This window comes from Hydra vulgaris, chromosome 10 (assembly GCF_038396675.1).
Source record: "Hydra vulgaris chromosome 10, alternate assembly HydraT2T_AEP".
NCBI classification, from domain to species: Eukaryota; Metazoa; Cnidaria; class Hydrozoa; order Anthoathecata; family Hydridae; genus Hydra; species Hydra vulgaris.
In genome coordinates, this window is record NC_088929.1 from 31,984,388 (window position 1) to 32,006,814 (window position 22,427).

Sequence of the window (22,427 nt, forward strand, 5' to 3'; positions counted from 1 at the left end):
TAAATACTGCTAAAGTTAATGAATATTCTACCTAGTTGGCTCACTTCTTGGATGCAGCTTACTTATCTGACTGCCGCCAAAAAATTAAATCAAATGATTTCACCATTGACTGGAAATTTTTTGAAGCTTGTGTACTTCAAGGTAGCAGTCCAAATCTGTTCATACTCTTTATTTCCAATATTAACCTCCCACCTGAAACCATTCTACAAAAATATGCTGAAGTCGTCCTAACTTAGATAAACTACAATAAAGTTCCTGACAATATAGTCTTTGGTAACACTATAGTCTGTGGTCAATGGAATGAAACTTGATAGCTCTAAATGCAAAACCTTTAGAATTAATCCCTGGTGCTCAGGGGATATACCTTCTCTCATACTTAACAATACTGAGCTTGAAATAGTCAACAGCCGCAAATATCTTGGAATCATGCTCAATGAGAATCTTGATTGGGATGAACAATCAAAGTGCACAATAATAAAAAATCAGTACCATATCTGCAATAACATCTTAAGAAAATTGGACACACTAAGCCCAACTTTCTACAAGTCTACAGACCTTACACTATTAGCGGCTTGATATTAGTGCTCCTGTTCTTACTTCATGCAGTCTTGATGCAAAGAAAGAGATTCAGTATTTCTATAAAAATGCATAAATATTATTGGAATTGATGTAACTAATTTGAGCAGCATAAATATTCATTTTGCCATTAAAGAGTTACTAGACAAGATCTGTATTAATATCCTTAAAAAGATGGTTGTTGATCCCATTCTTAAGTATTTGATAATCAAAAAAGTTGTGAAACTGATCCAGACTTTTCTATAACGGTGCCAGTATAAAAAAATTATACTTATATTAAAAATTTGGCAAAAGCTGCCTTAAATTTTGAAATAAGTGATGTTGCGACAGCTGTATTGGCAACAGCTGTATTAATAAACTTTTTAAAAAATTTGGAGAAAAAAAAAAAAAAAGAATTTGCTGAAGTCAAAGAACTAAAGGTTATGGAAATAGATAAGAAATTTGACAAGTCTTCATTAGTACATTTGGTCTGGTACAACACTGATGAAGATCCATTTAATGTAGTTTCAACCAAAGAAAAATATCATCTAACATTTACAGCAGAATCTGTGCCAACATCGCAAAACTGTTTGACTCATTTAGTTATACCTAATGGGACTTCATGAACAGCCACGGCTTTAATTTACACTAATAGAGTCAGATGTAGAGTTGTTCATTAACAGTTTTAAGCAATCTTTGTACAGACCAAAAAAAAACCTGAAGTATTGGGTTAGTATCTTAAAAGGTTTTATTTCTAAAAAACTTATTGAAAAAAAAAACCTAGACCAGTTGTGTTAGATGGCTAACTTTAGCTTTAGGAATAAAAATGAGATGAGTAAGGATTAGGACAACTATCTCCTGAGTTATAAACAATAACTAATTATGATTTTCAGGTTTATTGTGTAAAGTGGTTTGCTATTTAGAACTCTGGAAAATACAAAGATGCTTGTTAATTTCTGTACAAAACCATTTAATTAGTTAAGCTTAAAGATTCAAAGTAATGTTTTTAAGAATCTAAAAGGAAATTTACATAGTTATTTGCAACTTAGAGAGGCTATTAAATCAAACCTAAAACTCTGTCTATTTGATATGCTTAACATTTCTCAATCTGTCAAAAAAGCAGTAAAACCTAAGAAACTACAAATGGAAATGTTCCAATAAAATGTTATTATTTAATCCAATTTCTCAAAATAAACATAACTAAAAGAAAACTAAAAATTGTTTTATGTTATTGACATTAAAATAAACAAATTACTCCAGATAATTCCAGACTATTCATGATTTAGAAAAAAAAAACACCCTCTATATATAATAAGACAATATAAGACATAATAAGACAAAATAAAGTTATACAGTACACCAACACAAAAATATAAATAATGTTTACCTGCAACTTTGCTAATTCAATACCATCAATTAACTTGTCTATATTAGTCCTAAATAATATAGGATATATAAAATAGGAACACTAATTAATTTAATTTCAAATCATAATCACTTTAACACAACAATTTACAGGAGTTTGTATCAGTTTATGTATATATGTATGTGTGTGTGTGTGTGTGTGTGTGTGTGTGTGTGTGTGTGTGTGTGTGTGTGTGTGTGTGTGTGTGTGTGTGTGTGTGTGTGTGTACACACACACATACAGATAATAAACTGTTTCAATAAAAAAGCAATCTAAATATATATATAAATAGAGTTTAAAAAATTGCAACGTCAAATGCAATGTTCTTTTTAACAACTTTTTTTAGAAAACCTTATGACATTTGAATAAATATCAGATATCATTTTGAAAACAACCATTTGCTAACTATTGTTTTTCTGATATACTTATGATATGATACAAAACATAATAGAGTAAAACTAAAAAAACTATTACTAAAATGTAATCATTTTAATTGTACCAATGAGCTTTTTATATAAACATAAAAAAATCTGCAAAAATGCTCATCGCCCACTATGTCAGCTTTAGGTGGACATAGCGGGCGATAAGCATTTTTGAACTAAATTATTTATAGATAAACGCAGTGAGTATATGTATATATTTATTTAGTCGCAGTCGAGCTTACATATATCGACTAAATTTTTTAAACTCTAGATGCATTGTATGTACATAAAATGTTTTGGTTTAGGCGAGAGTCTATTAACTAAAAAAAAAAGCTTTTTTAAGTAAAAAAAAAAAAAAAATCATCCTCTGACAATAAATACATCACTTTGTTTTTCTGCAGGCACTTTCATGTTGGATTAAAATTATAATAACTAAATTTAATGTTCTCCTTCAATTAAGGTAACTATTTTTTGTACATTTAAAAAACATAAACTTTGAAGACTTTTTAGGCATAGACCCAGTAGAGTGTACATACATTAAGAAATGTATCTAACCATAGGCACAGTGGAGTGTACATACATCAACTGAAAGCTTTATTTTGGACAGACTCTTAAATTGAAAGAAATTTTTTTATTATATACATTATATTAAATATATGCATTATATTTAACAATAACAATTCATAGACTTTTATTTTTTACACTAAAACAAAATAACTTTAATAAAATTGATCATAACATTCGGAAATTAAAGCACTTTGAACTATTAAAAATTGACCTTGTTAAGGCATCAAACGCATCAATAAAGTTTTCGGAAAAACTGTGATCTCCTTTCTAAATTAAAAGAAATCAATAAAAATTACATTGCATTATAAAATACCTCATGTAACAGCAAAAACAGTAATCTTTATTCATGAATTTTGTATAAATATTTATCTATAACTACTTTAGATCTGAAACTTACTCCAGGTCTGTAAATTGTGACACAATACTGAAATAAAGATAACAAGGGCCTCAGTAGACACATCTACAACTGCCTATTAAGATTGGAGCAGTATGTATAAATGCCAGCAAATTATCACAATAATCAGTGATACAAAATTTGAAATAACATTATTTTCAGTGCTCAAAAACTATTATCAAAGTGTTTTTCTGTGTATATCAGTGTTTCAGATATAACTCCTTTCAGAGTGTTTTCCTGAATCATTTTCTGATACAATTCTGTTTTCTTACCACTTTTTTACTTTTTAGCCATCTACTTTATTTTTTTATTAACTTGAAATTAAACAGCGCCTGCAGCCTGTAATTTTGTTGGGCGTGAATTTGTATTTAAAAAAAAAAAAATTATGGTCTGTTAATGTTAATCAGCTTATGTGAGCTACTTATTTTTCTTAACTAAATAACTTGGTCAACACTAATTTATAAAGCAGTTCCATAATTGAAATAAATATCCATCTTTACAACATTATATTTACACAAAATAAAATTTTGGTAAAGAACTAATAAATAGAGTAAAAAAAAAGTGAATTTCAGTTTGCAGTGATGGACTTTATGTAAGTTGCTTGCAGTAAAAGACTTAAAGTGGGATGTTTGTGATGAAAATACTTACCTTCTTGTTAGTAATAGTGGTACAAAAAAAAATCATGTTTCCTTTGCTTAAAAGCTGATGATGGTATTCAATACAAAAGTTCATTGGTGTTTTTAAGCAAAACTGCAGCCAGAAATATTTAAGATTTATGGTATTTTAAGTTTAAATCTTTTTCTTTTTCTAGATAAGTTGTTTTTACACCTAAGAAACCTCACTTACCATAATATAGAATCAGTTTAATGTCATGACCAGGGCATGTTATCTCCATAAAATTTTTTATAAAAAAATGCTTCTATAAAAATATAACAATTAAGAATCCATAAAAAATATTTAAAAAAAGTTACTCTATTGCTTACTGAGTATTCAAGTAGAGCTGTAATAGCATAAACAACATCAGCAGCACAAAACTAAAGCAAAATATCTTTATGATAAAAATAAAAACAAACTATAAAAATGAATGAAAATCATAAAATTATACAAAAAACCTTAAAAAGAAAAAAAAAAAACTTAAAAAACGAAAAACTTAAAAAAAAAATCTAACCTTATGCTTATAACCATGTTGTGAAACAAAGGAACCATATGTTAAGTCATCCAAACTAATAATAATAAAAAAAAAACACAGAAAATTTTCAAAGTTGAGCTTACTTCATTTCTAAATGCATGCACAATATAACTAAAAAAATTCACAATTATATAAAAACATAATATATGTAACATAACAGCTATATAATATATATAATATAATAATATATATAATATAATAATATATATAATATAACAATATATATAATATAACAATTATATAAAAACATTCATTACAACACCTATATAAGAAACATTACAACAGCAATATAAATAAACTACAAATATAGAAAAAGTAAAAATTACTTAATAGTTTTCTTTATTACTTATATTTTGCAGCTAGTTCTTCAATCCATTCCTTGACATTAGTACGAAATTCAATACTCATTGAGGTAAACTTTTGTTTGCACTGAGCTATAGGTACACTAAAATAAAATTAGCTTCAATAACAATTTCTGAAAAAAAATGTATTTTTTAATATTTTAATCAGTAATTTGTTTTCAAATTAGTATATATAAAAAATGTAGATATTTGTTATAGTATCTTGCTCTCACATTTTATTACAATTTTGTACAGTGAGATCAATAGCTTTTTTTTATTTCATTATCATTATATTAAACTCTCAATAAAGAGATAATAATTAAACTCTTAATAAAGAGAAAATAATTTAAAAAAAAAAAGCCTCAAAAAGAAAAGGAGTTTCTTTTCTTCTATAGATAACATAGTGTAACAGGTTTAAAATTTTATCTAATTTATTATAATTTATTCTCTAATTTAGAGATTAAGTAGATCAAAGAAATTGTGTAACAAGCTTTTTTGTGCGATTGAGTTTTTGTTTTATTTTCTGTATGCTGTTTTTAGGTATTAATCTAGATTACATCTTAAAACTTAATTTAATATCATATTTTCAAAACAGCTTTATACAATTGATTTGACATTTTTATCGGTTTTATAGTTGTTAGATTGCTTCCTAATGCTAAATGTTAACTAAATTTCATCTCATTCCAAGTAAAGTTTTATAGATTCATAGTATTGCTTTATAGATAAATACATCGTAATTATAGATATAAAGAGCAATGGCTAGGCTACCACACACCCACAATTTGGGAGGATGTGTGTGTGTGTGTGTGTGTGAGGTAGCCTAGGGGGAGGGCAGCAAATTTAGGGGCCTTTTTAAAAACTTGAGGACCCTTTTTTTTTAGTAAAACCTAGTGGAAAGTTTTTTAAATTATGTAATCCAAGTAAAGTTTTATAGATTCATAGTATTGTTTACTAGATAATTAAAGGGTAATTATAAATATAAATATGTATTAGGGAGTCCCTCGGAAAAAATCAGCTTTTAAAATGTGAAAACTTTTAGCTGATAAAAAATGTTTTATTGGTCCCTCAGAGACTCAGAAAAATAACTATCCACAAAAAAAAAAAAAATAAAAAACAAAAAAAAACTTCTGAATGACTGTTAAAATCTGTCTGGTGGAGCTAACGAGTCATAATCATCAATGAACCATGAACAGTAACTTGTAATAATGCAATTTATAAAAATCCAGAGAAAGTTAAAAGGCTAAAAATTAGTCTGCTTATGAGGAAATTAATTTACTTATTAGATGTTATTTAAGCTTTGGCTTGTAAACTTGCTTTGCAGTGTTGCTCAACAATTTTTAGCAAATACTATCCATGGTTGTGATAATGAATAAACTAAATTCTATGTTAGTATTCCACTGATGCACTAAGAAAAATCATCACATCTAGTTGTTTTGAAGAAAACTTATAATATTTGCTCAGTATGGCGTGGTATGAAGAAATGGATGGGAGGTTTTTTTTATGAGATGTTGACCATGTCTGGATTGAATATTTTTTTCTGTTTGATAGCAGTGAAAAAATAGAAAGAGTAGGTGTTTCTGGACTAAGGTACAGTAAATTAAAAACGATGGCTAACCCATCATTTTTAAACTAATTTTACTAACAGATGTGTCAACATAGTTTTTCAGTTTATTAACCAATAGCATGTCAAGATGCATCTACTAATGTTTTGAATGAGAACCTGAAGCTTTTATTACTGCTTTCATTTAGCAGTTGAATCTTGAGTGAATACAGCACTTTTGCATCCTCTGACCTTATGTGTATGACCTTGATCTCCTGAGAAAAAACTTGTTTTAATTTTCATTCAAAGTATTTAACTGGTCAACTGCAGAAATTTCAGGTAATTATGTTGCATACTTAGCTAGCCAATTAAAAATAATTTCAAAGGAAGCAATTAATATATTTGTATAAAGTTTTGGCCAATGACTCTATTTGCCCTGTTTTCATCAAAATTGTTTGATAAAGATCACTTCCAATCCCCAAGATGGTTTGAAGCAGATGGTATGGGTACATCAGACAAAACAACTTCATCAACAACTGCTTAAAATTAATTTTTGTATACATCACTATAATTATAAAAGCTATCACAATTTTTTTACATTTCAGTTGATTGATCAAAAAAACCTTTTTATTAAATAAAAATAATAAAACTAAAAATCATATTTTATTTCATGCAAATTAGAGGCAAAGTCTTTAAAAGCATTAACAATGAAAAAACTTAAAAACTGACATTCTAAAATTTTTTTCTACTATAATATAGACTGAGAGTTACTAAAAAGTAGTTAACGAGTAAGAAAACAGTTGACAAAAGGATAAAAACTGTAAATTGCATGAGTTAAGATAACATAGTAGAAGTAAATGACAACAAGCAACCCAGATATGACAACAGAATTCCATACAAGAACAAAAAGAAGATTTATAGAGGTAGAGAATAGAATCAGTAGTAAAAAAAATGGCAAGCGCGATAGAGATAGGCCACCTTAGCAGATGTTAACTTTGCAAAAGATCATAATGATTTCTGTAAGAGGTCAGTAATGAAAGAGAATCTGTAAGAGGTCAGTAATGAAAGAGAATGAAAGAGAAGATGTAAAGAAGAGGACTCATCATTGAGAGTCATCAATATAGGAAAATCAACATCAATATTATATAATATCATAGCAATAACTATTAGCAGCAAACAACTAAATTTTTTTTTTTAGATCTCTAAGGAAAGTTTACTAGCCACTGAGATCTCTAGGAAAATTCACTAGACACTGAGATCTCTAGGAAAATCACAAAAAAGAGATCATATTTGAGATCAGCTGCCTGTTTAAAGCAATCAAAAAGTAATTATTTTATAAAATTAAAGTATATAGTTGTACCATCAGTAAATAGAGATGTTTTTGAGATTTATCAGGGAGATGATAAATATAAATAAGAAACAATGACTAAAGAACCAGATAGAACAAAATTTTGTTTAGAATATTAGTAAGAAAACTGAGCAATAGTTTGAGCCAGAACCTTGCTTTTAAGCAACCATGATTCAGTTAAGCACTTGCTATATAGTTTAGAGAGTATTGAAGAGAATTCTAAATAACACCTTCTGTTTTCACCTCTCTAAGGGAGGTGAAAACAGAAGCTTAAGGAGCAACTACAGAATATAGGACTGTAGCATCAGACAATACCTTTTTGCATTGATTTCATGTGATGATAAAAATATTTTGATTTCAAAAGAACTATTCTGCTTGAAAAAAAAAAAAAGAATTGAGCAAGCAAAAACCTAGGGACTGGGAACTGACAAAAAGAAATAAGTTTTGGTGCCTGTCTAAATATAGGAAAATATATAGGCAGAATTTTCAGAAAAGTAGAAAGAGTTTCTGGATTTATTTAGAAAAAGAAACTAAGCACATGAAAGAATCAGAGACGAGACAAGTTAACCAATTTGGATTATTTAGAAAATAAGTCACAAAATTTTGGGTAAAAAAAAAGTACTGGGTAAAAGAGAAAGATACAAAATTTGAATTTTAATTCCAGCAAGATGAGTAGTGCTAGAGGTCACTAAAGCCAAAATATTCAATATGATAAGCATTAAAATCACTAATAACAACAATATTGGTAAATTGATGATGAAAAAGGAATTGGTCAATTTGATCAAAATAATATTAAAAAGAGTGCAGCTTCGATAAGAATGAAAACAATCAAGAATAAAAAATTCAATTCAAACTAAATTATGACAAATGAGTGAGCTGACACATGAGTATATGCCCAGGCCAACCATGTGACAATTGCAGCCTATGCTGTTCAAAAGATAATAGCCATTAACAATTAGATTCAAAGATGAAACAGCTGAATTTAAACTAGTCTCACAAAGACCAAGTAAAGGTAGTGAGTTTTGAAAGAGATACAATTTAACAGATGAAAGTTATTTCAAAGACCACCAAAAAATGTAGTTGATTTGATTGGCCAAAAGATGAAGTTGATTATAAATTTAGGTGGAAAAAAAATTGGCAATCAACAAATTGCATTTAACAAAAAGAAAACTTAAAAAGTATTTCTCTTTTATAGAAAAAAAATTGTAAAACTACTATTTTTATTGTAAAGTTAATAATAATAAAATGTTCTTTAATGCTAAAAATTGTTTAACTGTTTCAACTAAATTCATATAAATTTATAAAAAGTTGAAATATGTATGTAATATATAGGTACAGTATATACATTAATGCTAAACTATTAAAACAATGAGGACCAATGAAATAAAACAATATTTAAACAATTTATAATAATTTTATTGTTTTAATGAAATTCAAATAAAATCCGATAAGTAGAAATTTAAAATATATTTTTTTGGGCCTAGGTTATTTTAGATTATCAACAATATTTATAACTGATAAGTTTTTTTTATTGACATATAACATGTTTGCATAAGAAACATGTTATATGTCAACATCATAGAAAACTATAAATCTGTTTGTTGTATCAACCTATTTTAATTTATTATACCAACCTATTTAAATTTGTTATATAAACCTATTTTAAATTCCTCAACAAAAAAATGGCCATATTAGCCCAATCAATAAGGAAGGCAGTGTGATCTTTTTGGTGAACTCTTTTTGAAGTTATATATAGCTGATAGAAACTCTCAGTTAAAAATCTAATCCAAACATCTTATAACTGAGCATAGTTTTTAATTCAACAAAATACAACATCAGATTAAACAAATATTAATTTTGATACACTTTTTATATAACAAACTAACAAATAAAAAATATAAAAAATTTTATATTTCCATTTAAAAGATGAAGATAAACAATGCACTTACCCTATATCTGCCAGCATTTCAAGAAGTTTCTTTTTTCCTTTCATTGTGAATAACCGTAAACTAAAAAAGAGCAAGAATCCAAAAACCAGACCCAAAACATATATATTATTGAAAAGTGATTTATAAACAATCACATAACAAATAAGGGCCAAAAATGGTTTGGTTTGTTTTAATTTAAACATAGTCAAAACAAACTATTTCAAAATACTTCTCAAACTAATAAAATATTATTATTATGATCATTAATATGTATTATAACTTGTTTGTAACAATTAACTAATAAACTTACCAACATGATGTATACTGTGAATTAAAAAAACTCTCAAATATTGACCAATGTCGATACAAATCCAACCTGAGTCTAATAAAAGGCAATGAAAAGATATAGGAATACTTAAGTTTTAAAATGTGAAGTAATTCAAAAAAAAAAAAAAAATTGCATAAAACAATTTTAAAACATTTGGTGTCATCAATATGAAATTTAATAAAAGTTTATGAATATTTTAAGTTTTTAAAAGCTTATTATGATATATTTTGCCAAACTAACAATTGTTGAGCAGCCTAATTAAAACTATTACTTTTTAATTATAGTTACTATTGTTAAAATTATACACTATATGTTATTTAACACATTATAATTATAAAATAGAAATCAATTTAAAGAATTATATTGTATTAAATATTATATAAACAAAGTAAACATACTCGTTTTCAAATGAAATTTTCATGCAATCAATAGAAAGTGTATGTTCTTCATCAGTTATATTGTGGCGCAACACATGATCTCGCAGACTATTAAAATCACTGAAATACTTGTCTCTATAATATGAAAAGATTTAACTGGAACAAACTTGTATAAATTAGCTATAAGGTAAAATCTTAATTTAGAATAAAAATATTATGTAGCAATATGAAGATGATTTTAATTGTGAAAACTTAGACAATTTTTTTTGTTTAACTCTAGCCTAAACATATTAATTCAAACATTTTTATGCTTCAGTTTGTATATTTTGTTTGCACTTATGAAGAATTGTGCTTATTTGTCTTGCCAAAGCCAAGGAAGCCACTACGTTAAGAAGGCTAATAATTTTTTTAAGAGACCTTAGCCTACTTTAAGTTATTTAACATCTAGTTAATGACTCTACACTGTTTTAAGTTAATGATTATGTAAACAGTGCTGTAAGTTTACATGGATGACCAATGTAATTTTCATAATTTGAGATATTAAAATATTTTTATTAATAAAACTTTAAAGCTGTAGGGTCATGAAAAATGTGCTTGCACTAAACATAAAATATAAACAAAAATTCTAAAAGAGGTGAAGTTGTAAATTGTCTTTGGTGTAAGAGGTCTAAAGAACAAAACCAATAACATATGTGGTAGAGCCATGGCTAACTTATTTCTTTGTAAAGCAGTCTTGCCAAAGTGTTTTGGATTTACAAAATAGAATAAAGAAAAAAAGAAAAACCAGCCTTTATTAATGGCTCCCAAGAAAAAAGATCAACAAAAAAAGTTCCTCCTTCGGTCCAACCAAAAGAAAAAAAATCCTCTTCTAGCGACTCCCAAGCTTTAGTAAGGTAAATATGTAAAAATAACTTATAGGTTTATCATATTCCTTACCTGTCTATCTTTGCAAACAAATATTGTTCTGTCAAACCAACAATAGCAAGCCTAAATTAAAAAACAAAACAAAAAAATTTTAATTACAAAAAAGAAAAAAATTTTTTAAAATTAAGTTTATCTACCCAATTAATACTACCGTGGTGAAAGCAAATTACCATTCATTTAAACTTTTAAGAAAAATAGGATATTTATGTTTTCAAAACTTTATTAAAATTTTTCAACATATAAAAGTTTATAAGAATTAAAATAAGACATTATTGAAGATTTTTGTTATTTTGTGTTTTTTGTAAGTTTGAGTAACTCTCAGAGGAAAAATAGTTTTTCGTATTTCCAACTTTTAGGTTATTCAAATATATTGGAAACTAACAATTTTGTATCAGAAAGATTGGTGACACATAACTAAAGATAAATAAAAAAATATGCATATATAATAAATGTAGTTAATTAATTCTGCCCATCAAGATAATAATTTTTCCAGACAAATATAAATGCTTAATGCTCTGATTCCCATAGAGTTACTTTTTGACTAAAAATATTACTTGACTAACTGTCTAATTACTATATGATGCTACATTGAAAAACTTGATGTTGCTTCTTTGCTTTAATTGTAAGTACAAATCCACTTAAAATTAAAGTTTAGATGTTTAAAAAAAATCAACTTTGAACAAAAAAATTAAATTATTCAAGAATTAAAAACTATTGAAAAATTTACAGCTTGGTTTAAAAATGCAAATTTCAGCATTTGGAAATGCCAACCTGACAGTGTCTGAAGTTGGCAATTTTTACCAACTTAAGAATTTCAAAACTTAATTTTATTTGCTATTTCAAATTGACTAAAAATGACAAAACAAACATTTTATTTGAATTCTAAATAAATTAGTTAAAATAAAAACGGACCAAAAGAAAAAAGAAAAAAAAATAGATTTAGTTGCTTACCACAATTAAAACTATAATTTTTAGACAGATTTTTGTTTACGGAAGTGTCTACGAAAATAAGTGTTTACAAAATTTCAATGACTTCATTAACTTAAAGTTGTATCTCATATTGTATGTATAATAAATAAATTTCTCAAAAATAACATCATAATAATATAACCAAGATAGATAAAATGATAAACAAAAACCCAACAATAAAGGAAGAATATACATTAAAGGTATAAAATTCAGCTGTATATTTAGCATTGATTACTTCAATTCAGTTAAGTTTGATTGATTAGTTTAACTAATTCAGCTTCATACTTCTTTGTCTGCATTTTAAATTTTTTACACTGTTCTTTTGAATTTCATCAGAAAATTGTTTCTGTTTATAGTTAAAATAAATATTTGTAACAATGCGATTTATAAATTTTACACAGATAATTTGATGTTTATCGCAGAGGAATGAAGTAGCACAATCATTTGATCTAAGTACCTGTTCTGCAGCATACTGATCAAAGAGTTGAGTCTCTTATAAGCAAAATGGCAGTATCTAATATTGTGATTGCTTTCGCAACATAATGTGTAAGATCAATAGCTGTAATAGTCAATCATCTATGAGAAAGTTTTTCTAAATAACGACATTGTTGCTTACTAGATTTAGCTAATAGAAAAGATCCATCAAGATCCTCCCAGATATTGAATGACTCTTTAAGAAAAGTTTTCACACCTAATATGTGTTCAGATGTCTCAAGTTCATGAAAACTAAATAAAAATCTGCCACCACTCTGCACAATCTCCCTGTACAGTTATTTATTGTCTACTATATATTTATTAGCTTTAGGCTTAAAGCATCAGTCCTATCTGGAAAAAAATTTCAATAGCTGCAGAAGTTGTAGGATCAAATATTTTTAAAATATGTTAATTATCTCATGGATTAAAATAATTTAAAACCTTTTTTTAAATTTGACTGAAGTAATTGGTTTTTAACACATACATCATGATATATACATCATATATATTCACCAGCATGTACATGGAACATAACATCATAAAAAAGATCGAAATGAAAAGCAGGGAATATAAAACGTTTGGAATTTAGTAAATTGTTTTGTATGCTGTTTCTTGTTGTTCATTGTTTTGTACTCATTCTACAAAATTTATATTTATGTATCAAATCGAAAAAAGCAGAAACTATCTACTACTATCATTCTACCTCTTTGATATTATGCTTCTTTCTGCAAATAGATTTCATCCATCAGTAGCACAACATCTTTATCAATTTTATTTTGGTTCTATCTCAGTTTTATCAATTTTTTTCAAAAATTTCATTAAATCATTTGACAAACTATTTCCTATGTAATTTTTATATAGGCTGGAAAGTTCTCTATTACACTTTTTTACACAGCCAATATTTCAAAACCATGGAGGCAATGGAACATAAAATACTTTAGAGAACAATGAAACATGCATAAACTCATCAACTACAATTATTTCTGTAACTTCTAAAATAACTTAATGTTGATTAACTTCTAATAAAAAAAACGTATTTGTCATTATATATTTTCAGCTGACACCCTTTATTGTTAATATTATTTAAAACAGTGAATTTTATCTTTCTCCACAAATATACTGGATTCATACTGATTATATGATGGATGACGGACAGACTTTGTGCTGTCTTTTGATGTAGTTGAATATAATGATGATGGTACTTTTTCAGTTAATCAATAAATAGTTAAAAGGCAATTTAAATCCCAAAATAATGTTATTCTTTTGGCAATCTTCAAACATTTTTCTACAAAATGTTTAGCACGAATAGCTGAATTTTTACTGGACTTCCATACCTTTCGATTAATAAATACTACCCACTGTTTAAATAAGCCAGAATTTTTTTTCTCCAAAAATTGGATGCTTTTCAGGAAAAAAGTCAATTGGATTCTCTCTTTTTATATCCACTTTTAAAGTAAACTACAGCACATGTATTAAGCATATTATGAATATTTAAATAAACAATTTTGAAAGATACTCGAGAAATTTCAAAAGTTACCCTTCTAATTTTTAGCTCCAAAAAACAATATAGTTAATATAGTAGGCCATGGTATGTATGTACGTATGAATATACATACATCATCTATGCCATGTTATATATGTATATACATACATCATCTAAGGGATAAAGAAAAGATGCAAAAGTTAAAAAAAAAATGTAAAATGAGAAAAATGAGTGAGGAAGACAAAATATAAAATATGATAATACAGAAACAAAAATATGATACTGCAGACATGTACACTGTTTACTAAAGGACTGGTATTTACTGGTTAACCCTAAAGAATGAGTTACTAAAATGTATAACTTATGGAAGATAAGAGTCAATCCTCAAATAAGTGATTTAGCCATTTTTTTCAACAAAAAGTTGGCAAGTGCATGAAATGAGGCAATAGGAAATAAAAAACAAAAAATAGAATCTAAAATCAAGTTAGAAATAACACCTTTACGATAACAATCAATCAAGTTAGATAAAAGATCTTACAATCGAGGTCATTTACAAATAGTTAAAAACTAATCTTAAGTAAATAGCATAAAATAGTATTAATAGTAAATACCATGAAATAGTATTACAAATAATAATGATAATTAACAGATAGATTAAGTTGAAGTAAGTTGTGCAAAGCATTTGTCTGCAGTAGACCAATTTTTCACTGACTTTTAATTTTATTTTAGATTAAAAAATAGGTGATCATCAAATAGCTTAATAAGAAAGGGTATTTAAAAAAGCTTTTTTTTTTAATATTTACAAGGGTCTAACTAACTAACTTACACTGAAAATCAAACTTTTACTATATGCTAGTCTTTTCAAAAAAAAAACCACATCTTAAAAATCCAACAAAACAGAACGACATAAATAAAACATTTTATTGTTGCATCTAAATGGAAAAAGTCAAACAAAAAACGTCCAAAACAACTATTAAACTAGAGTTTTTTTTTTCTTTTTGTTTGTTTGTTTTTTAATTATTTTCCTAAAAAATTTTTTTAGAAAAATTAAAAAAAAAATTTATTTTTTTGTCTTTTACTATTTTATTTGATGTTTAATGTACAAATAAAAATTAAATACATTAAGTAACCTAACAAAAAATAAACTATTTTTTAGGTTATTTAAAAAATTTAAAAAAAATAATTTTTTTTCAAGATGGCAGCCTCTAGAAGTAAATTTTATAAAAATATTACAGAAATGTTTTTTTACATATAAAATATATACTGCTATGCAAGTGACACAATTGTATTCAAAAAATTACTGGGAATTAAACCCTTTTATGCCGGAGTTGGCTATTACAGATAAAACAATGCCTACACACTAAAAAAAAAGGGTAGAAATTTCTACCTTAGGGTAGGATATGTGATATACCCTTAGTAAGGTATAATTTTCTACCTTTTAAGGTAGAAAATTATATTAAAAACAATTATTTGTCATACAATTTTCTAACTTAAAGGTATAATTTTCTACCTTATAAGGTAGAAAATTATACTTTACTAAGGGTATATCACATATCCTACCTTAACTAAAAATTTCTACCTTTAATTTTTAGTGTGTATAGTACCGGAATTATTCAGATTTGTTTATTTTACTTATAACTTATGCGCAGAACACTTTTATTATTGACCTATCTAGTAACTACTAATATAATTTTTTCTTTAGACCATTTTTAGCCTCAAACCGATACGACTATTATGTTATTACTGTTTATGAACTTGAACCTATAATGTTATTTCCTTATAATCGTTTTATAGGTTTTGCCTTATAAATAGACCACATATAAATAGGAAGTCTACAAAAAAAATTTAAGATTCCTTAGTGATCAGGAAAAGCTATAAAGTAAATTTGAAAATTTTACATTACAAGCATTTTTTATTTCTTAATTATTTTATTTTCTCACAACATTCAGCAAGTTTTCAAAACATGTGTCAAAAACTCAAGATGTTTCTAAAACATTTGTGGTCATCCACAATTTTTAAAAAAAGTTACACTGCAGCATAAATTTTGTGGTTTGCGTTTAATCACTTGGCAACTTTTGATTTGTTAACTTATTATATAACTTTATATTAACTTATTGCTATTTACATATCCGTACATAATCTTGAAAATCAAAGAGAAGAAAACGAAAGAAATTAGCTATAACGCTTATAGGTCTGTTTACCAGCTTAATTCGCCTTTAAGCTATCTACCTACAGACCAACTTCCATTGAATAGAAGTGTTCTTCAATATTACTTGTTCTTAACTGCAGCTAGAGATAAGTGATTCAAACCTATTAAAACAAACTTTTCATGTTCTAGAGCACGAGAGGACATTATATGCAAAGGGAAAGACAAGTTTTGTAACTCAAATACCTTTTTTGGTATTTGAGTTTATTGTTTACTCTGACAAATTGTAAATATTTGGAAGCCTGCTGGTTTCAGTAATTACTTAATTTCTGAGAGAAGTATAGTAGAAAAGTTTAAATCTGTATACAGCAAATACAAAATTTTGTGCAACAGTAAAATCTTTCAAATCAAAAAGCAAGTTTCCAAACGCCACAAAAATGACTTAAACAATATGGTAAGCAATTGTTTGACATCAGTGCAAAAGACTTTGAGAAAAAGTTAAAACACGATGAATCAATGGCTCGTAATACTTCTGCTTTACAAGAGGATTTGGCCTTCTTAGATGATCAAAGCTATTTTTTGCTTAAATTTTTTTGCAAAGATTTAACCTATTGAAATGACATATCTACTAATTTTTCGCAAATATAAAAAATCATTTTTTTTCAGAAATTTTGTTTTTTTATTTAAATTTATCTTACGCTAAGTGTTTTAACAACTTTTTGCATAGAACTAACAGAAATATGATCATATCTTCTAAAATTGACATAGAGCTTGAAGCAAGGTTTCAGAGAAAGAATAATAGATGCAAGAGAAAGGAAGAATACAAAGATCGAGCATAGAAGAGCAACGATTCAATAATTCATGATAGTAAAGATAAAACTGGTAAAAAAAAGGCAATGGAATCATAACTTTTTTCCTAACAATGATATAGATTTTGATTTGGCAGATGAGGAACCTACAGAACCTAAAGAAACGAGAGCTGAATTACAATTTGGTAATATCAAAGTATAGTTTGTCTAACACATAAAAATTTTCATTTTAACTTCTGAATAAATAGAAAGAGAGAATATAAACAACTTTTTCTAACAGTGCACGGGCATTTTAGGTAAAATTAATAATTTTTGAAATAAATGTATAACTGAGCTAAAAATCTTTATATTAACTTAGATGCTGGAAGTGTAATTGCTGAGTCAGAAGTTTTTGTTCCAAGTAAAAATGTTAACTTTCACAAAGCAAGCTCAAAAAGTAGGCATCAGTTTAGACCACCATACTTCAGAGTAGAAAAGAAGATAACCAGTGAGGGTCTCATTCCAGCAACAACTTCCACCAGTATAAGGGCTGTTCTTAGCATTCAAGATCAAACTCTTCTTATTGCAAGCGTAGTAAACTATTTAAAAGATGTTAAACAACTAAATGTAAGCAGAGAATCTGTCAGAAGGCAATGTACAGGCTTTTAAAAGAGGAAGGAGGCCAGATAAAACTACATGTAGCACTGCCAACAAACAAAAATAAGTGAAATTTTGTATTTAGACTAACTGAATGTTGTAGAACAGGATAAGCAACTGCAATTATTGATTTTCAAAAAATTTGATTTTTCTACCTTATTTTGTGTCACATACTGTTAAACTTTGCTAACAGAAAGATATAAATATCATAGTACTAAATAAATTACCAAAGTAGATGGTTGTTGTCTTTTGATAATTTCCATGCAAGATCATACAGAACCATTGCAGTCTAAAATAAATTTAAATAAAAAGAGAAAATGTGTTTTAAACCTGATAACCCTCCACAAAATTAATTTTTTGACAAAGCAAAACAAAATTGTTAATAATAAACAAAATTTACTCAAAAATAATTAGGACTGTAAATAAACAAGATAAAACAATTAAAAATAAATAAATTATAATTTGGGTAAATAACTTAGACCTTTTTTCTGTTTCTTTATGAAATTTCTAGTTATCCAGGATTATCTGGATCTTTTTAAAATGGGATGAAAAAATTAGTTAAATAAAAAGATATAATAATAATAAATATATAATCTTAAGAACATTTTTAGGTATTGGTCACAGTTAAACATTGCAACTACCCGAAAACTATTTTCAACCCAATACTATGAGACATAACTCTAACTAAAAAATGTTTTAACTTGTTTTAAAATAAATAATGGACTTAAAGTGTGTTTTAAGTGCATTATTTATTTTAAAAGGATGTGAGAGGAGTAGAAAAATGGCAATACCAAATACAGAGGAGGGATTCTTAAGAGAGGAGCGATATAATAACATCCATTTAACTATTTGTATGTTAAAAATAAATGTGAAAATAAATATATTTTTAAAACATTCCTTGCAAGAAAAGACAATATATATATATATATATATATATATATATATATATATATATATATATATATATATATATATATATATATATATATATATATATATATATGTATATATATATATATCTTTATAGTTTTAGTAATAATTGTATTATACAATATCATAAAATAAGTTACATAGCTGTATAAAATAAAACATACACTCGATCCATAATAAGAAGATTCGTAATATTCATCTAAAATTTGATCTCTGAAAATCAAAAAAAAAAAATTAATTAATAAATAAACAATAAATTTACACTTAGTTTAAAAGGTTTGCATAGAAGAATAAATTTATTCAGGTTTATTTATGAATATTAAAATTATCCATTTTATTATGGTTTAATGGTTATAAAAAGAAAAGTAAAAGTGGAACGAAATACTAATCAAATCTTTTGTGTAAATCAAGAAACATTTAGGTCAAGTTGCTAACTTAACAGATTAATTTACCTTACAACTTGGCCGCATAACTACAAATTAAAATAATTAACTTTTACAATTGCATGTCTTTCTTAAAATAAGTTGCAGTTGCAAATGTTGTTTTAAACAAGTTTTTTTTTTTTTTTTTTTTTTTTTTTAAAAATCTTCGCTTCCAACAAGGCTGCAAGCAGCCACTAATTAAAGTTGGAAGTTACTGTAAGAGAAAAGATGAAGATTGTAGAGCAAGATAACGATTGACGGACGATTTAAAAGATTGCAAATTATACGAATCAGGAAAGCAAGATGAAGGAAGCGAATTCCAAAGAACTGATGTTCGAGGAAAAAAACTAGAAGAATAAGCGTTTTTGGAGCACTTAGGAACAGTCACAGAAAAAGGATGACACTTAATTGAATGACGAGTAACACGAGAATGAATTTTAGTAGATGGCACAAGAGACGCTAGCTCTTTAGAGCAGTGCCCATTATAGTATTTGTAGAAAAGAGAAAGAGAAGCAACATTACGACGATGTGATAATGGTTGAAGGTTGGCTGCAAGAGCAGGTCCAACTATGTTTACAATGCGTTTTTGCACCTTGTCTAAAAGAGAAAGGGCATCATTAGAAGATCCGCCCCAGATATGGCAACAGTATTCCATACAAGGCCGGATTTGAGATTTATAGAGATAGAGAATAGAATCCAGAGTAAGAAAGTGGCGAGCTCGATAAAGAGATGCAACCTTAGCAGATGCTAATTTTGCAACTGATTTGATATATGGTTTCCAAGAAAGATTGGAAGTAAGAGTTAATCCTAGAAGATGAAGAGTAGGTGACTCATCGAGTACATCACCGTTCATAAATATAGGAAGATCTAAATTATTGCGATAACGATTGGCTGAAAAAAATTGAGTTTTATCTGAATTAAAGTTCACCAGCCACTGTGAGCCCCATGCTGTAGCAGAAGTGAGATCCTTTTCAAGTTCAAATGCCCCCTCCAAGCAATCAGAGGGTGTTGGTTTCTTATCACGACAAGAATAAATGGTAGTATCATCAGCAAACAATGCCACCTTAGATGTGAGAAAATTGTTAAAAAATTGTAACTATTTAAATTTTACCTTTCAGAAGCCCATTTCTTTTTTTTCACCTTTTTTTCTAAGTATGAAATCTAAAACAAAATATTGAAGTAAAAAATACATAGAATCTTTTATCAGTTATTAAATCACATTAGTTCATAAATATATCAGAGATTATTTTTCCTAAATAAATGTGCATATCCAATGATATCATATAACATTTTATAAGTACTTATAGAAAAATAAACTCTTTGAATCTATTTATAAATTAATAATATATAGATAAATAATAAAAGATAAATTGTTCTGAAGTTAATAAAGATATCAATACGTTACTAAATAAACTTTAATAAAGTTTCAGATTGTTAAAAAAAAAGATGTGGTTCACAGAATTTAAGTTTAACCTACATATCTAGATATCTAGTTTAATAAATCTTTTTAAAAAGGTTGTTCAAGAGTCTGGAGTATAAATTTTTATTTTATGTTTCATTAATAGACACCACTGGGTAAAATTTGAAGAAAAGATGACTAGAATGAGCATCTTCCTTTTACATAGAACTACCCTTAAAATTGTTTTCATGAGTAACATGATAGTATTTCAAGACAGGAAACTTGTGCTCTGTTACTACATAAGTAAACAGATTATTATCTAGTATTATTAATATTTTTTTGCAACCAATAAATTTATAGATTTATTAATATCTTTTTGCAACCAATAAATTATAGATTTATTAATATCTTTTTGCAATCAATAAATTTATAGATTTAAAAAAAAATCCAAGTAATCCCATACATCGCCAGTTCGTTGACGTTTAGAGGAAGGTTGATCAGTGTCATCTTCATTTTCAGATGACTCATCTTCATCTTCTTCCTAAATATAAGAAAAATATTTTAAAATTTTGATTTTTCAGTGTTTTACCTGAAAACTAAGGGAAAAAAGTATGAAAAAATAAAAGCATATCTTACAAATTCTATGACTTTCTCAGCCTCAGGTATTTCATCTAATGTATTGTCACCGTCTTTGATTATAACTTTTATTTGATCTCGATATACATTATTCAAATCAAGAGGGCGATGGCTAAAAAACAATGTTTTTTGAAAGGCATTGGTCATGTTTTAAAAAAACAGAAAACTGCTGTGTTTGAAATTTACCCTAGCTCTACTAGCTCAACAGCCTGTGCTCTATTTAGTTAGTGTGAAGCTTTAATTATGTTTTTTGTTTTTGTGCTAAAATAAACTACTTTAAATTAAAATTTGGCACTTACAACTCATTAACTAAAAAATTTAGAAGACATGTTAAGAATTTTAAACTTATTCGTTACAAATAGTTTATATAGTATAAGTGAAACTGATGCATTTGCCCCGACAATCAGCAACCTTGATATGTTTGGATGTTTACGAAAAGCAATGAGAGTTGAGTTGATTAACAAAACAATTACTTGTAGATATTATAAACTGTATCTACAAGAAAAACTTATCAAAGATCTTCAAAATGTTGACTATAAATGATGATAATATAAAATAGATTAATGTTATATTTCCGTAAAATAAAAGAGGGTGATTAAATTTATAAAAATTTCTATATCTTTTTAATTTTATTTATAAAAGCAAAAGTTTAATTTGCAAAAACAAAATTTATAAAAATTTTTTTTTTTATTTACCAAATATTTAAATTTTGATGTTTAAATTAACTGCCTTGTGCGGTGAACGAATCTCACTTGCCCTTAAAATCCTTTTGTTGCTTATTTAAATTAATTCTAAAATAGCATATTGCATCAAAAGTTCTTTTAACTAACATTTTATTCGACCATATCGATATCAATATCAAGCCAAGCAAGTTTCTCATCTAAAACCTATCGAGCTATCAATTGAAATAAGTTTTTTTACTTATCAATGATGGAATTTTAAAGCTTTTAATATCATATTTAATGCAATTTTAAATTATTATTAATTTATTTAAAATTACATATAAAAATTTATTTAAAGATAAATTATATTAAAAAATCAGATAAGCAAAATTATAAACATCTATGTAAAAAGGTTTGAAAATTTTTTTTTAAAAAATTATGTAAAAACATAAATATTCAAAAACTTTTCATACAATAGTGTTTTTATCAACAGTTCATAAATAAAACGTTGTTTTAGCTGTTTAAAAAGTTACAAGAAGATTG

General features: G+C 26.6%; 1 protein-coding gene across 1 annotated transcript in view; it reads right to left on the minus strand.

The window, feature by feature from the left end:
• Nucleotides 1–22,427, minus strand: part of LOC100201326 (cell division control protein 45 homolog) — a 47,612-nt gene that overhangs the window by 16,386 nt on the left and 8,799 nt on the right. The window contains exons 5-18 of the mRNA XM_065807804.1: nt 21,223–21,334; nt 21,050–21,127; nt 20,299–20,348; nt 18,930–18,978; nt 18,063–18,124; nt 11,331–11,381; nt 10,416–10,529; nt 10,000–10,071; nt 9,711–9,770; nt 4,879–4,977; nt 4,512–4,566; nt 4,327–4,377; nt 3,161–3,216; nt 1,943–1,991 (exon numbers count right to left, since the gene is read on the minus strand). Coding sequence (XP_065663876.1) covers nt 1,943–1,991; nt 3,161–3,216; nt 4,327–4,377; nt 4,512–4,566; nt 4,879–4,977; nt 9,711–9,770; nt 10,000–10,071; nt 10,416–10,529; nt 11,331–11,381; nt 18,063–18,124; nt 18,930–18,978; nt 20,299–20,348; nt 21,050–21,127; nt 21,223–21,334 — 958 coding nt within the window. The remainder of the gene's footprint in view (nt 1–1,942; nt 1,992–3,160; nt 3,217–4,326; nt 4,378–4,511; nt 4,567–4,878; nt 4,978–9,710; nt 9,771–9,999; nt 10,072–10,415; nt 10,530–11,330; nt 11,382–18,062; nt 18,125–18,929; nt 18,979–20,298; nt 20,349–21,049; nt 21,128–21,222; nt 21,335–22,427) is intronic.